The sequence below is a fragment of the Myxine glutinosa genome, chromosome 7 (genome assembly GCF_964187855.1).
Source record: "Myxine glutinosa chromosome 7, kmMyxGlut1.1, whole genome shotgun sequence".
Lineage (NCBI taxonomy): Eukaryota > Metazoa > Chordata > Myxini > Myxiniformes > Myxinidae > Myxine > Myxine glutinosa.
Genome location: NC_136267.1, coordinates 33,400,377 through 33,417,899, shown reverse-complemented (window position 1 = coordinate 33,417,899; position 17,523 = coordinate 33,400,377). Strand labels below are relative to the sequence as shown.

Here is a 17,523-nt window from a genome sequence, read left to right as displayed (position 1 = left end):
CGGAGCCCTTCTGGGGAAAAGGAGACCGGAAACGGAAGGAGAAAGACACGAGGTCCTGGAGAAGCGACGATCTTCTTCCTCTTCCTTGCCCAGCTCCGACGCGAGCGGTGTCGATATCGAGCAGCGTGGGGAACGCTGCGTTTGAAAAGCCCGTCTGGCGAGAGGAGTTACCGGTGCGGGGTAATTACCGGTTACACGTCAAGTTGCCGTGGGTTCGTGCACAGAACCCAGCGTCTGGCACAGTTCGCCTCCACGTCTACAAGGACGCGTACGGGTCGCACCTTGGGCCTCGCCCGCGTTGCGAGCCCCGAAGCCGCGATCACGAGCACCGACCTCGGTGGGCTGCCGAGGGCCGTTCCCGGTACGGGACGTGCACGGTGGAAGCACGTCAGGAAGGGTCCGTTCAACCGCCCGCGTGCGGAGATCGAACTACAGGAGTACAGAGACATTGGGAGAGACATTGACCATGGAGGGAGTCGTGAGTGGGGCTCAGGGGAGAAATATATGAGATGGCCATCTGAATAATATTGTTGATTGATTGTTGAGTGTGGTTGATTGATTGGGAATATATAATCCATTAATCCGGATCCTTTGTGTGGGGGTTTCTTATTGACTTGAATTGTTGTGTCTTTCATATTGATTGCGTTACGAAAGCGTATAAATCATATATCTTTCTGGCGGGGTCCCTCCCACGGTCCGGGGGTCACCAAGACCAGGTAGTTACCGGGAGGACCACGTAACACAAGCAATTGTATTAAGAACTCTCACATACACAATAATAACACTCTTGAAGAAAGTACAATGAAAATATCACTTGCATCAAATGGACAATACATATGATGGTACCATCATTCCCCAATGCTCTCAAAGCAATGAACTCACGACGACAAACGTGAGTGGAATGTAACATTCCCCAAAGTCCGTGCATGGATCCCCACGCTGGGTGAAGCCGTGCAGAACGACGAGAACAGGCAGGTATCGGCACGACGGCGGACGAGGAGTTTCGAGGTGAGAGGTTGATATGGGAATTGAGCCAATTGGTAAACCAACGGCAATTAACACGATGAGGTCGATATGAAAATCCCAACGACAAAACAAGATGCCCCAAGCGGACAGTCTCTTTGAGGACAAAATGGTGTATAGGCCTGTAATGGAGGCGCTTGCTCCCTCCAACAATAACTCACTGTTGGTGATAAAACCTTACGCAGGTTTAATTGCAATCGCAATATAGGATGATGTCGCAGGCAATCCCTTTCACGGGAAGCATCAACTCATTCACGACCAATATAAAAAAAAGTCAGCTCGCTCGATGTGATTCACGGCTGTATCTCTCTGATGGCTGTCTATACTCTCTCTCTCTCTCTCTCTCTCTCTCTCTCTCTGTCTCTGTCTCTGTCTCTGTCTCTCTTCTTCCTGCTTCTTTGCCGCGTTTTTTCTTTTTCCTCCAGAAACATTTCTTTTTACCTTTTACGAAAGACATCTCCATTTCACACAGAAATCTGAACAACAATATTACCTGAAACAAAAAAACCTACAAGTATATGATAACAACAAAGGCGGAATTGACGGATCCGTAACACTCCCCACCTTCAAGGAAGAAAGTTTGAACACGGTGAAAACTTTCTTTCCATACAAAAAGTATATTTAACAACCAAAAGTGATACTCACCCCCAACAACTGTAAATCAAAAATATGGATGATCAAATCCCTTAAGCGACAAAAATTCCAAACAATGCACAGGAATCCTCAAGGTTAATTCACTCTGGATAAATCTCCTGCTGGAGATATTTCATCTCAAGAGGGTTCATCCGGTAGGGGTGTTGGTTCACGGGAGTGGCCTCCCCCACATCATTATCAGGACATACCAGATCGGTATGACCAGGTACATCTGTGAACAAATGCACAAACTCAGAAATTAGGTTGGATAATTGTCCTTGTTGTTCCCTCGTCAAATGACCTAATTTCTGGTCTAGGTTCCTTAACACTTCAGTGTTCGTCAATCTGGGGCAAGCCTGGTCATCAATGCTATCGAAATTCACACTGGCCTCAAACTCTGGATTCTCTTGCACACCGACGACAGGTGAGACAGGAGCCTTTTTTTCCACAGGCTTCCTCTCATAATATTTCTTAAGTCGGTTCACGTGACACAGCCGCCGCTTTTTCCGTCGGTCGGGAGTTGTCACCACATAATCTGTTTCATTAACCCACCTTTTGATGGCATCGGGACCAAAATACCTAGCCTGTAGCGGCTGACCTGGAACTGGAAGCAACACGAGCACTCGGTCCTCAGGACTGAAATTTCTTGTCTGAGAAGTCTTGTCATGTCTCACTTTCATTTTGTCCTGTGCTGCTTTCAAGTTTCCTATCGCTACTTCACAGGCCTTAGCCAATCTGTGCCTAACAGTTGTCACATACTCTGATACAGTTGACTGAGACTCCTCTTGTAGCCACTATTTCTTCACCAGTTTCAACGGCCCACGAACTGCATGTCCAAACACGAGTTCAAAAGGACTGAATCCCAATGACTCGTGAACAGATTCCCACCTGGCAAACAGCAATAAGGGTATTCCCTCGTCCCAATCCTTGTCACATTCAAAGTAATACGTTCTGATCATATTCTTTAATGTCTGGCGAAACCTTTCCAAGGCCCCTTGGCTCTCTGGATGGTAAGTACTTGACCTCACTTGCTTCACTCCCAACAGGTGTACCACTTGCTGAAAAAGCTTTGACATGAAGTTGGAACCCTGATCAGACTGGATGGCCTTAGGTAGGCCAACCAGGGTGAAAATTTTCATCAAGGCCTTCACAATAACTGTTGTAGTAATTTTCCTAAGAGGCACTGCTTCTGGGAACCTAGTGGAAGCGCACATGATGGTCAGCATATACTGATGTCCAGACTTAGTTTTAGGTAAAGGACCTACACAGTCAATAATGATCCGGCTGAATGGTTCTTCAAAAGCTGGAATCGGTTTTAAATGTGCTGAAGGTGTTTTTTGATTAGGTTTGTCCCCCAGCTGACAAAAATGACAGGATTTACAGAATTCCGCCACATCACGTCACAATCCTGGCCAGAAAAAATGTGCCAGAATTCTTTCACACATCTTGTTCACTCCAAGGTTCCCGGCCAAAGGTGTCTCATGTGCCAAACTCAATATCTCCTTCCGGTACGGTTGTGGAACCACAATTTGGTTATGGACTTTCCACTCGTCATTTGTGGGTACCTCCGGTGGTCTCTATTTTCTCATAAGTATTTCCCCTTTCATGAAGTAACCAACAGGTACCTTCATAGCCTCTTCCTCTGTAATGGCTTTACCAATCAGACTCCAGAGTTCAGAATCTCTGTGTTGCTCTTCAACAAGTCTCTTTTGGACAAGCACCGTTTGTTCAGCCTCATTCCCAGATGTCTCCGACGGACATTTCATTTTATCCTTTGGTCGAGATAGAACCTTATCATTAGGTTCCTTGGTGTCACTCCATTTCCTGCCGTGTCTCCCAGTCCTTTCCTCCAATATCTCTATGGAACCCAAATCCACATCACCTTCCTTCTCATTCTCTTCAGAGCACTTCCTACCCATAGCACGAATCACTGCACATGATGGAAAGATACCCGGAATCTCCTGCTCCAACTGTGCTGTGTTATTTTCCATACTGGGCTTTTCAACCAACATTGGATGACCTGAAACTCGACCACCAGCCAAATCGTTCCCGATAACAAAAGAAATTCCCTCCACAGGAAGAGTGGCTTGTAAACCTACGAAGACCGATCCTGACACCAACTCAGACTTTAAATGGATCACATGAAGAGGAGCTTTAACGAAGCCACCATCCCCCTGTAAGAGGACACTAACCCCAGTTGCAGTTTTTTCAGACAATGGCAAAATGACCTCGAGCATTAAAGATTGATGTGCTCCCGTGTCCCTCAATCCCCTAACAGGTCTCTGGTTAGTTAAATCCCCATCCAGTGACACAAACCCCTTGGAACTGAAAGATTTGTAACCCTCTTAGATAAGATCGTTCTCTGATGCAGTAGGTTTGGCACGGGGACCTTTACAATTCACTGTCCTCGAAGGACGATTTCCCGCACTGGCCAACACATCCGAGTTGAACCAGTCTGACTCCGATCCTGATTTCTCCCATTCAGGGCGTACCATTGGGACATCAAATGCCCAGGTTTCTTGCAAAAAGCGCAAGTAGGCCCGGAGGAAAATCCCGTGGTCTGACTCGGGCCCCCTGGAAGGTAGGTCTTCCTTGGACAGTCAATCTTTTGATTACTAAAATGTGAGGTAACAGATTTTGCTCGATACTCCTCTCTGCGCCACCTCCATGAGAATTTTCTTTCCAAACCTGATTTAATGTAACTCCCCTGGCTACCTCTAGGCGGGAAATTCGGTTTGTGAAACCCAATCCTGTGTGTCAAGGCGTAGTCATCTGCCACTGTTGCTGCCTCAGACAACTCAGGTCCTTTTCTTTCATCCAAATGAACTTTAATGTCTGTGTGGACACACTGTTTAAATTCTTCCACCAAAATCAATTGTTGTAAATGGTTAAAGTCTTCCCCAATCTCTTTGGAGTCACACCACCTTCTCTCTGGCAAACTCCACATGGGTCTCATTCTCCCGCTTCCTTGCATTCCTAATTTTTTGTCGGTAAGCTTCGGGGACCAATTCATAGGCTTTGAGAATGGCTTTCTTAACTGTCTCATAATCTGCACATCAGTCAATCGGTAAAGCCGAATAGATATCTTGAGCTTTACCCACCAGAACACTTTGTACTAACATAGTCCATGACTCCACAGCCCATTTTAACATCTGAGCCACCTTTTCAAGGTGTAAAAAGAACTTGCCTACCTCCTTTTCATTAAAGGGTGGGACCAGTCTTACATGCCTACCAATATTCCAAGAATTCTGACTTGTTGTCGAACTATCCGGTGCGGATAAGATTTTTCTCCACCCTCCCAGTAATTCAAGCTCCTTGAGTTTAATACTCCATGTCCCATTCCTTTGAGTCCCTTTCGGCTCTCCTTTCCTCTGCTCTTTCCTCTGCTCTTTTCTCCTCGAGTTCCTTTTCTGCTTTGCTTTCCTCTCATCCTTTTCAGCTTTCAAGTCCAACTCTTTTCATCTTTCCTGGCTCTGCAGTTGCATCTCCATTTTCCGGAGCTCCATATTTCCTTTTTTCTCTGGTAACCAATCCAGTGCTACATCTTCCCATTTTCTCTCTCCCACTAAATATTCTACCACCAATGTCTGAATTTCTGCCTTCTTCATATTAACTCGGACCTCCAAGTTACAGTATTTGGCTAACGTCCTAAGTTCCGATCTTTTTAACGCCTGGAACTGTTCTCCGTCAGGGGACATCACACAATTTTCCACATCAAACACCATTGTGATTATTAGTTAGCAAGCCTGTTAACCTTCACACAAAAATTGTCAAATTTGGAAATGTTAGGGAATGTCAAATTTGGGAATGTCACATTTGGGAATGTTAGGGAATTCTATCCCAGACGAGCCCCCAACTTCTGTTACGTATAACCTCCCCAAACCCCGGTTACGGTGCACCTCAGAGTCTCCAGAGGGAATGCAGCAGAAAGATTTGTTATTTTGAGTGTTCTCATAAACCATGTTAAAATCACACCAATGCAACTGTAGAACAAAACAAGTAATTGTATTAAGAACTCTCACATACACAATAATAACACTCTTGAAGAAAGTACAATGAAAATATCACTTGCAACAAATGAACAATACATATGATGGTACCATCATTCCCCAATGCTCTCAAAGCAATGAACTCACGACGACAAACGTGAGTGGAATGTAACATTCCCCAAAGTCCGTGCATGGATCCCCACGCTGGTTGAAGCCATGCAGAACAACGAAAACAGGCAGGTATCGGCACAACGGCGGACGAGGAGTTATGAGGTGAGAGGTCGATTTGGGAATTGAGCCGATAGGTAAACCAACGTCAATCAACACGATGAGGTCGATATGGAAATCCCAACAACAAAACAAGATGCACCAAGCAGAGAGTCTCTTTGAGGACAAAATGGCGTTTTGGCCTGTAATGGAGGCGCTTGCTCCCTCCAACAATAACTCACTCTTGGTGATAAAACCTGACGCACGTTTAATTGCAATCGCAATATAGGACGATGTCGCGGGCAATCACTTTCACAGGAAGCCATAACTCAATCACGACCAATATTTAAAAAAGTCAGCTCGCAGCCTCGATGCGATTCACGGCTGTATCTCTCTCTCTTTCTCTCTCTCTCTCTCTCTCTCTCTTTCTCTTTCTCTTTCTCTTTTTCTTTCTCTTTCTCTTTCTCTTTCTCTTTCTCTTTCTCTTTCTCTTTCTCTTTCTCTCTCTCTGTCTCTCTCTGTCTCTCTCTGTCTCTCTCTCTGTCTCTTTCTCTCTCTTTCTCTCTGTCTCTCTGTCTCTCTTTCTCTCTGTCTCTCTTTCTCTCTTTCTCTCTTTCTCTCTTTCTCTCTGTCTCTCTGTCTCTCTTTCTCTCTTTCTCTCTGTCTCTCTGTCTCTCTTTCTCTCTTTCTCTCTTTCTCTCTGTCTCTCTATCTCTCTGTCTCTCTGTCTCTCTTTCTCTCTTTCTCTCTGTCTCTCTGTCTCTCTGTCTCTCTGTCTCTCTCTATCTCCTTCCTGCTTATTTGTCGCGTTTTTTCTTTTTACCTTTTACTAAAGTCATCTCCATTTCACACAAAAATCTTCACAACAATATTACCTGAAACTAAAAATCCTACAAGTATATAATAACAACAAAGGCGGAAGTGACGGATCCATAACACTATCACCAGCAAGGTCATGGGATCCATCATCGCAGTTCAAATGAAATCTTTCCTTTTCTCCAACAATATCATCTCAAATCACCAATTTGGTTGCAGTCGATGCTGCTTCCACTCACTCCAACAATGGATGTCAGCCCTCAATGTTAGGCATGAGATCAGGGCCGTCTTTCCGGATATATCTCGTTCTTTTGAAATAGTGTGGCATCCCATCCTTGCTTTACAGTCTACAATCTGTCTGCCTATGGAATACAAGGCCACGCCACTTCCTCTGCTCTTCCTCTGCTCTCGTAGTCAATGTGTGGCACTCAACAGAATCCTTTAATCTCCTCTCCATGTCAAGGTTGGAGTGTCCCAAAGCATTGTTTATTGGAGTGCCCTATTCCTGATCTTCATCAATGATCTCTCTGGAAAATGCTTTTTATATATTTTCTGATCACTCTACCCTTTGCCGTGGAATTCTTTGCCCTCATTCTTCAAACAGGAAGGCTGCAACCTCGTTTCTCTTTTCATAACTGGACAAAATCACAAGATGGTCAAGCATTGGAAATATGTCCCTCAATGCCGACAAATCTCACACTCACTATCTCTCTCTGAAAGGACCATCTGACAACCCTCCTTTCTACTCTCCTAACAATCCTCTTGAGGAAGTTCAGTCTTTCAAACTCCTGGGTGTCACGATATTCGATGATCTTTCTTGGGGAAAACCACATTTCAAAGTTGGCCTCCAAAGCCAGTCGCCGACTGGACATCCTCCGTCATACAAAGTCCTTCCTTGGCACATCTGAACTACAATCCATCTACATGGCCTTCATCCACCTGCAAGAATAATTTTTTTTTTCAAATCATCACGTGACTGCCTTTTTTCCTTGAAATGGGGCATTTATTTTGTGCTGTTTATCACAACTCACAAGTTGATCTTTTGTCGGCAAGTTGATATCCCCTTCCCTCCCTGCCACCACCACCACCACCACCACCACCACCACCACCACCCTCAGGGGGCCCCACCTCAAGAGATTATGGACCACGATCGGTCATGGGGGAGCACTTGTTGCAGTTGCATGCGTAGTATGGCCCTCACCCCAGCATTGCTTCTTATAATTCAGTTTAATAATCAGGAAATTCCAACTATCAGAAACAATTTGGCTGTTCTTGTGCTGATAATGGATTTTGTAAGTGAATCCAGGTCTAGTAATCACACTGAATGCCTCAAAATACATCCGCTGAAAAATTCCTCATACTAAGGGAATGCAAAGAAAGCGAAGTAAAACAATTTACATTTTTCATTTTTAAGTAAAAGTAAAACAGCTCCATTTTTGTCTCTCTTCTCAATGCAAACATACGTTTGTGTATATCCATTGTTCACTGTAGTTTATGAAGATATGTTGAAACAATAAAGGTTCCTGTCTTAACAACCCTTGTCGTAACTTTTGGTTGGAGTTTGTTTGTTTGAAAAAAACGTAACTTTTATTCAACCTTTGTCTTTATTTATTTCTGTGTTTTTCTCAGGTTGCACATCGTGGATGATCAACGAAGGTGGAATGAAAAGCAGCCAGACATCATGGAGTGGCTGGGAGATTTCTATAACATGTCCTGCTGAACATCTTTCATATCGAACAAAGCTAAGGTCAGTTGTACTCTACCCCATTGGTGTTTCCTCACTCTTAAAGGGACACAATCATGAAATTTTTGAAATTTTGAAATAGCATGTTGTTTGCGAAGACCACTTCAAGCCGTCAGCGTTCGTATTTCATCAAAAGGCTCACAACCTGGGAAACAAGCCTTGGAAATTGCTGAAACATGACACTGTACCGACACCTACCGATCCGCTGTACCGATCTTTTCTACCCCCGCTAATTCACCCCAGATACACTTTTTCGAAGCCCTCTCCCTCCCACAGTTCTCTTGATGTCGCTGCTCTCAAATGTTGTGTTTGTGTCCTTCGCCCTCTCTCCGCATCTTGTCTACCTCCCCCCTTATTTTTTGTTTTATGTGTTGGTTTGTGTCGGTTTGACTTTTTGTGTGATTAATGTTAGCTCTTTCACGAGCCTCGATCTTGTATCCAAAAAAAAAAAATAATAATTGGAAAACCAACTATTTTGAGGTCAAAAGATCAAAGGTCAACTCAAAATCAAACGTCCAAAATAATCAATTTTCATCTGAGAAATCGTCAATTTTCAGCCGATTGACTTGAAAATAGAACAGCATTTGCATAGTGCCTCACTGAATTGGGAAACAAACTATTTTTGAGGTCAAAAGTCAACTCAAGGTCAAACGTCCAAAATAATCAATTTTCATCTGACAAATCGTCAATTTTCATCACATTGGTTTGGAAATTGAAAAACATTTGTACATTGAGTCACTAAATTGGGAAACCAACTAGTTTTGATATCAAAAGGTCAAAGGTCAACTCAAGGTCAAATTTCCAAAATCATCAATTTTCATCTGATTGACTTGAAAATTTAACAGCTTTGCATAGTGCCTCACTGAATTGGGAAACCAACTATTTGAGGTCAAAAGTTCAAAGTTCAACTCAAGGTCAAACTTCCAAAATCATCAATTTGCATCCAATTGACTTGAAAATTTAACAGCATTTGCACAGTTTCACTAAATAGGGAAACCAACTATTTTTGAGGTCACAAGGTCAAAGGTCAACTCAAGGTCAAACTTCTAAAATCATCATTCTTCATCTGAAAAATCGTTGCTTTTCATCCTGTTCACTCGTGCTTTCATCAAGATCGTCAATTTTAATCTTGATGAAATGGACAATTTGATGGATCAATGGAAACCTTTTTTGGCGGTGAGGCGGGGGGCGGATTTTGCAAGTATCGTGCTCTGCATGACGTCTTCTTGTTTTTGTTTGTTTGTGTGTTTGTTTGTGAACAAGATATCTCAAAAAGTTGGAGACAGATTCAGACGAAATTTGGCAGAGAGTTAGCGAATATGACATGGACGAAATGATTCGATTTTGGTGAAGATCCGAATTCGGATCCAGCGACGATAATTTTTTAAGTGATTCTTCACCATTGGGAGATAGGGCCAAAAATGATACATAGCAGGATATCTCGAAAAGTTGTGGACGGATTTGGACAAAACTTGGTGGACATGTTGGATGTGTGACAAGGACAATTATATTCGATTTTGGTGAAGATCTGAATATGGATTCGGATATGACAGTTATTTAATTTTTTAAGTGATTCTTCACCATTGAGTGATTTGGCCAATCAGGTGGAGGTATGTATGGTCTCTGCTGAGTGCCGTTCTAGTTATACTTGTAATACTTATAAATACGAAATTAATCTATGACCGAGGCTTAGGCTGAGAAAAACTCGCTTGCTACACAGCTGGAAACATTCGAATACAGACCAACTATTTGTACCTGATATCTGTAACGTTCACATAAGACAGTGGAAGTGGAAAGGTAAGCATGCCACATCGAACTGACATTATGATCAAGTCCATGTCGGTGATGTCGAAGAAACAAATATTTACCTGCTCAATACCAAGCCACTTTGAATAATGTATGAAGTGGCTTTTAATTTCAATGTGGATTTTCAATGCACGAAATACACAGGGAACCAATGATGTAATGAAGCAATTCAAGCCCTCGGCTTCACCCGTCATCATTAAAAATACGTAAGTGAAGCAATAATAATGTTACAAGAAAATATGGATCATGAAAAACACATTTTGTTGTGTTTTATAAGTAGTGGTCATAATTCTAACAATAATAATACTGTAATAAAAATCTTGCACCGCTATTGGTTTTTTCCTTTCTCATAGGTGTCTTGGCAAAGGTCCAGAGGGAGAGATCCAATGCTGTCTCAAAAAACCCCAACTCATTCAGGGGAATCTCGAGGTGATGAGACCTTTGAATGAGGATGATCATAATGTGTTCATCCTGGCGAAAGCAACATGTAATGATGGAACACGACTCGTGGGCTCTGAAGTTATAACCTGTCGAGGATCTCGCTGGCCGATGGATACCCTGTCATGCCAGCCCAATGGTAATTTTAATGATTACTCAGTGTTATCATTTTCATCCTGTGAAAGTTGCAAAGTTAAAATATTGGACCCATTGAAGGCTGGAGAACAGTGAAGCACTTACAGCTAACCAATCATTGACCCATGGGAGCCAGTTTTTATTTTGAATTGATGTTTCTGGTTCAGAGAAGGGACACCGGCACTGATGGAAGACAGGGGGCAGGAAGTGCTCCACACTTGATATGCGAATCTTGACATGGGTACCCCTGAATGCTCGGCATGCATGTGCTGAAACTCCTAGTGATGAGGTCCATCAGGATGGCTAGATGTATACCATGCGTGCCATACAAGGATTGTCCTGTGAAACGGCTCAGAAAGCTTTTAAAGAAGTCCAAAATACTTGGATAACTTACCTGTGATGAAGGGGTGTGCCTCTGCAAAACGAAAAATTTAATTAACTTTATGATCAACTCATCCAAAGAGTTGACATCTTGCAGCCCATACGATGTGGGCCGTGAAAGGCCCAAAGGTTTCCAGTTGAGCGCATTCTATCCAAACATTAGTGCTTTTTAACACCAATGGGAAGGTAATATCTAGGGCTTGTCGACGCACAGGGCAAGTTAAAATAATGATATTTACTATTTATCATGTTTGGGAGAAGAAGAGGGTGGGTGGGAGGAGGAGCTGTATGGGCTGTGAGGGCTGTTATAAATGTATAATTTTTCTGTGGTTCTGGGGCCACAAAATAGATTATGCTGAATTTTTTCATCTGTTGGTGAAAGAAGAGGCGTGTGTGTGTGTGTGTGTGTGTGTGTGTGTGTGTGTGTGTGTTAGTTTAGTTAGTTATTAACATGCCCGCTGCTAGCTAATTGCATTAACAGGAAATGGTATGAACCCAACTCCTCTCATCCATGGATATGTCTCATATTCCTATATTTCTGTGAGTTCGATTTGCATTCAGGAGCAGAAAAATTAGGGTTAACCATTTTGAAATTGCCACTCTTTTGTCTAAAATCGAAATTCTGAAAATTATGTTCAAAAGAAGATTTGAATCACACATTTTCTGCTCGTAACTGCAGGTTGAAAGTGTCCGGCGAGCATAACTGAATCGCTGTAAAAAAAAACAAAAAAAACACACACACACACACACACACACGGTATGGCAAAAGGCCTAATTTAGTATTCATACATCATTTTCACAGTAAAGAATTTTCCCAGCATTTCCATCAGACATCTGACTCCTCCACTAATTTTTAGAATTGGTGCTAAACATTGATTGCAAAGCAAAAGCACGGGTACACTTTCTTCCATCAAGATGGCAGATCTGCAGGATGTTTTAGTGCCAATTACAGGCAAACCATCAAAAAACACGGAATAGGAAATGACAAGGGAGTACACCAGGTGAGGAATGGAAGAGATCCCCACCTTCGACATGTCCACCTTCAACCTATCTAAAACTGGCAGAAGATGTTAGAGTAAGGGCCCATGCTTCGATTACTACCAAGAAAGGCCCTCAATATCCGCAAGTTAAGGCTTGTTATGCCAAGTCAATGAAATGTTTTTTTAATACAAAATCTTGTCCTATCAAAGAGCGGTGAGACAGAGGGGAACATGCCAAAGTACTGACAGTGGGGCATCAGTTGACTTAATAAGCAAGGCAATTGTGAACAGTCTCTGGAAGCCATTTAGATAAAGGGAGAAAGGAGGAATGAGAGAGTGAAGGTGGATGGGAAGGCTGGGTTTCTGCCGTTCAACCAGCAGAAGGAAGAACATGTGTTTACTGAAAGAATGCATGCATCCTGGGATGGTTAGAACGCTCAGAGAGCAGATCTGGCTGGCTTTCTTGAAGATTTGGTGAAAAAAATAGACCACCAACAATATGAACCTTCACATTATGTTGGAACGCTACATATTAGCTAGTGTGGTAATTTAGCATCATATGCATATTTGCGTAGGTTAGAGCATTTTCTTTAACCAGGAACCTGTTAGAGAGAAGTTGTCCTGTTCTTATGTATGCCGTGGTCTGAGCGGCGCTGTGAAATCAGTTGTCCCGTGTGATAGCACCACACTATGAACGAGGTTGGCGGAGCCGAGCTGTAAGAGAGGGATACATTGAGCAATGTGGGTATGGCTGTGAGGGAGGTGATAAAAGGGGCCACCCATGGGGGTGCGGATTGCTACAGTGGGGGGCAGTCAGTTAGATCGGAGAGGTACCAGAAGAAGGTTGAGTTGGTGAATTGAGCCAGGAGCTCGTGGACTGCCTCTCTTTGCCCTCTTCCTTCACCCCACTTGATATTCTCTCTATTGGATACCATGGCTGTGAGCTTGTCTGTGCTACTTGTGCGACCTAGTGGTTCCCAAGATAATTATTTTGTAGTTCGTGTTTATTATCGTATCGTTTTATGCCTTTTATCACTTGCAAAATTGAAGATGTTTCAAGTATATTGGTTGGTCTTGTGCACTATTCTGTCTGTCTGTTTGTCAGGCTGTTTGTCGGTCTGTCAATCGCCGACAGGTCACAATTTTAAACCGATCTTCATGAAACTTCACCAGATGGTAGATTTCGTCAAAAGGAAGAAGCCTATTGGTTTTGAGGTCAAAGGTCATCTTGAGGTCAAATTTCTAAAATCATCAATTTTCATCTGATTGACTTGAAAATTAAACAGCAATTAAATAGTGCATCACTGAATTGGGAAACCACCTATTTCTAAGGTCGTATGTCAACTCAAGGTCATACTCCTGAGCTTTGATTAAGATCGTCAATTTTAATCTTAATGAAATGGACAATTTGATGTATCCATGGCAACTTTTTTTTATTTTGGGGAGGGGTTGATTTTGTAAGTTTCGTGCTCTTCATGATGTCTTCTTGTTTATTTACTATTTTTATATTTTGTTATGGTGTACTTTTCTTGTCGGGATTCTCTGTTTTGGTTGTCCTAAGTCTTCTTTCAATAAACTGTTATTCCTCAAGTCGACGTGCCACCCGATAACTCAAGGAGTTGTGGACGGATTTGGACGAAACTTGGTGGCCAGGTTGGGCGTGTGTGTGACATGGCATAATTGATTCAATTTTGGTGAAGATTCGGATCCGGATCAGAGAATTTTTAAAGTGATTCTTCACCATTGAGTGATGGGGTTAAAAGAAACTTCTGGATGCATTCGGACGAAACTTGGTGGGCAAGTTGGGTTTGTGATAAAGAAGAACTGATTCGATTTTGGTGAAAATCTGAATCCGGAACCAGACACGAGATTTTTTGATTTTTTAAAGTGATTCTTCACCATTAAGCAATTGGCCCAAAAACTACATATAGCATGATATTTCAAAAAGTTGTGGATGCTTTATGACAAAACTAAGTGGATGAGTTGGGCCAGGGACAAGAAGAAGCCGATTAGGTTTTGGTTCAGGTCAGAATCCCGATCTGGCCTATCAGTGGGATACACAACATAAACTGTTCAGCCAGGTGGAGGTACGCTCTCTACCGAGTCCCTTTCGAGTTGAAGGTGATTTCAGAGCATTATTAACCATGTTCGATCACGAGAAGTGCTATCCTCTTCTATCCTCACAAATTTTTTTCTCAAAGTGCATTTGTTTCTTCGATCAAATTGTTTATTTTCCTTTTTTTAGTTTGGCCGGATAACTTGTCATTTGGAAATATCAAAAGTGTCGATTTTCCCACAAGGCCACAACCACCTCCAGCATATTGCAGAAACATTCTACATGAACATTCTCAGCCTACAATGGAACCTAGTCCATCGCTACAGTTTTGTTCTTTTATATTTGGTTTGTTGCAACATGCACAATGACCAATGTGATGAAGTAAGTTTAGCTTCTCAGCAATGCCAAAATGACTTCTTCTGACTTGTATTCTTTCTGTCATTGCAGTTTTGTTCAGTTTATATGTACCTGGATCTCACCTTCACTGTTCTTCCCTTTTGCCTCCTCAATCCCACTTAAGATTTCAAGAATATCCAAACAGGCCTGTGGAATGTGTCCCTTCATAAAGATGCAGGTAACAAGTGCATTTCAACACCTTTGTGATTTGTAAAAACATTATCCTAAGGCGGGTTGTTAAACTTGTTTTTTTCATTTACAGTGGTCTGAGGCTCATGGAGAGCTTGTACTTAACTCACATTGCGGACAAGGACACGAGGAAACATCAGTGTACTTTTAGATGAAGGACATAGATATTAATGGACAATGGAGAAACATTGTGTATGGTCGAGGTGATTTGGACCATGGTTCCCTGCTTGATTAGCGAGTGGTTCTGATCAGAATTCCAAACAAGCCAACCCACCTCACCTGTGTCTTATTTGGAGAATCTCAGGTTTAATCAAATGTGAAATACCTTTCTATCGTTAAGCTCATGAACGCTTCTCGACGGTTTCCACCTTTGTTGACGCATTTAACTTTATTAACTCAACTGGACTATGTCCAGCTGAGTTTTTGTCGACACCCAGTGTCCGTCGTCCGTCTGTCTGTCTGTCTGTCTGTCTGTTTGTCTGTCGTCTGTAAACAATTCGACGTCTACGCTCTAAAAGTCACAAATATTGATGAAATTTGATGAAACTTGTTACGCAGCATCTTTAAGACATAAACTAGTTTGGGATTGGATTTGGGCGTTTCACGCCCAAAAATGGGTGCGGCAGGGCGGCCATATTGAAAAATCAACTTTTGTCAATCTGGTACTTCCTAATGTAGCTAGAAGGCTGAAACTTGGTGTGTAGACAGTATGTAACAAACCTCAACACATATAATATTCTAACCATATTGATATAGACCAGTTGAGTTCAGGTTGCCTGGAACCTCTCTAGTTTATTTTTGGCTTGACTGTGATAAAGTAACACAAATGGCCCTTGGAACTTTGTAAGGATTTGTTGCGAGTCTGGAATAGGAGAAAAATAGAATGGTTTTCTGCATTTGTTTTTTTTAGACATGCGAGAGGGTTCTGGAGGAAATTTAAGTTTTCAAGCAAACAATTTGAGAGAGGCTCGGCTCACTTGGCTCAACCCTCATGTTTCCAAACCAACACTCCTTTGCTTTGCGGGGAAAAAATACTGGCAGATCAAGGTGGGTATCTTATACCTTTGGGAGTTTGTTTTCTCTGTACACAAGAAGGTAGACTGGGCAAAGAAATGTTTAAATGAGGACATTGTATGAAGCCACGTTGTGAAGTTTACCTGTAGATGCTGGTGGTTGTGTGCAGGTGCTAAAGAGTAATGTGGAAGTATATGAAAGGCAGGGAAGAGACGAACAAGAAGAGTGTTTGGAGATTGAGTATCATGAGGTAAGTACCTTCCTGATGTTTTCCTGTTTGAAAATTCCAAAACAGCAATGTACTCATTCATGGGAAAATTATTTTAACAGACATGAGGTGGGGGGGGGGGGGGGGGGGGGAGTGGAGTGGAGGTGGAGGAGGATGGGGGGTACAAAAGATTGAAGGTGAGCAGAATGCATGCACCTTTTATTGATTCACAAGGGAGAGATTATTGTTGGTTGGGGGAGGGATGAAAAGGGTGGAATGGATAAGTTCAGATGACACTGAGACGAAAGCTCTGTGATGCTCTTATGATAAATGTGTAATAAAACAGCAGGTCATGTGCATCACCCTCTTGGTGGGGAATGTTAACTCTGTTCAAAGATCTGGTTTCCACAGTATCCAGGAGTGAAAGAAAGGAAGGAGGAATGCCAGAACACATTGCAAAGCCGGATGTTGTGAAAGTGTTCAAAAATACCTTGTAGTCTGGAAAAAGAGTCTCGGAGTATCGAGCAAGCACTTGGATGAGGAGATAGTTTCCTTTGTTTTGGATTGAAAAGATTCCGGATTCTTGGAAATCCGATTTTACTGCATGGAAAAAGTGGTGGATGCAGGTGATGTCCAGTTAAAGGGATTGCACTTCTAAAGGGTGATCGCATAGATAAATTTGAGGGTTGGTTTGTAATCCTCGTTATCCTAAACGTCTCTTGAACAATTCCTCGTAATCATCTCCTTTCGTATGTATAAAGACCTGTCTCCTTGAGGTGCTTCTCATAACTTGGTAGAACCAAACCCCAAATCAGTCCAATCGTCCATGCTGAAACCTCTTTGTGGTAAGATGTCTTTCCTCAGCTGTGGTGACCAAAACTGCACACAATATTGTACGTCGGTGAGGCCTCCCAAATTCCTGTCCAAATTTCCGGTTAGTTTTTCCTGTGGATCGCTGGCACGGTGTTGTTTGCTTACACCCCATATTTTCGAAACCACCCCCAGATCCTTCTCGTGTGTCACCCGTTTCAAGATTGCCCCATTGCATTTTGTCCTCCATGTTTCTAATATTCTTACCAATTCCCAGCACTTTACATTTCTTAACATCAAACTGCATCTGCCAGTCAGTTGCACATGCCACAAAAGTGCCTAAAATTTCTTACATTTGATCACCTTTACAAAACCCCCAAGGTCTCCAAAACAATTGATGTTCAATCGACAGTTGTGCTTTCCCAAACTTGAGTGAATCGAAAAGATGAAAAGCAAGCACTACACAAACACACCAACACAGCACTGCACAATGGATCTTCTCTCCACTCCCTTCTCTGCTCCGCTTTTTACATTTAAAAATTTTTTTTACATACTTGGGCTAAGGCTCATCATAGAGCTGACACACACACACACACACACGGACATGTTGATGAGATAAACACTTAAAACAGCCACTGAGCTTGGGGGAAGTGCCGTCACTACCGTCACTACCGTCACTTCCCTTTCCTCAAGACATC

The 17,523-nt window shown here is 42.6% G+C and overlaps 1 protein-coding gene across 11 annotated transcripts in view; it reads left to right on the top strand.

Moving 5' to 3' along the window:
- Nucleotides 1-17,523, top strand: part of LOC137430452 (complement factor H-like) — a 184,686-nt gene that overhangs the window by 108,533 nt on the left and 58,630 nt on the right. For all 11 annotated transcript variants that reach the window (XR_013624046.1, XR_013624045.1, XR_013624048.1 and 8 more), the window contains 5 exons: nt 8,298-8,415; nt 10,572-10,795; nt 14,729-14,782; nt 15,704-15,840; nt 15,977-16,057. Coding sequence is in view for 7 of the 11 variants with exons in the window: in XM_078781414.1 (XP_078637540.1) it covers nt 8,298-8,415; nt 10,572-10,795; nt 14,729-14,782; nt 15,704-15,840; nt 15,977-16,057 (614 nt within the window). In the remaining 4 variants the exon portion in view is untranslated. The remainder of the gene's footprint in view (nt 1-8,297; nt 8,416-10,571; nt 10,796-14,728; nt 14,783-15,703; nt 15,841-15,976; nt 16,058-17,523) is intronic.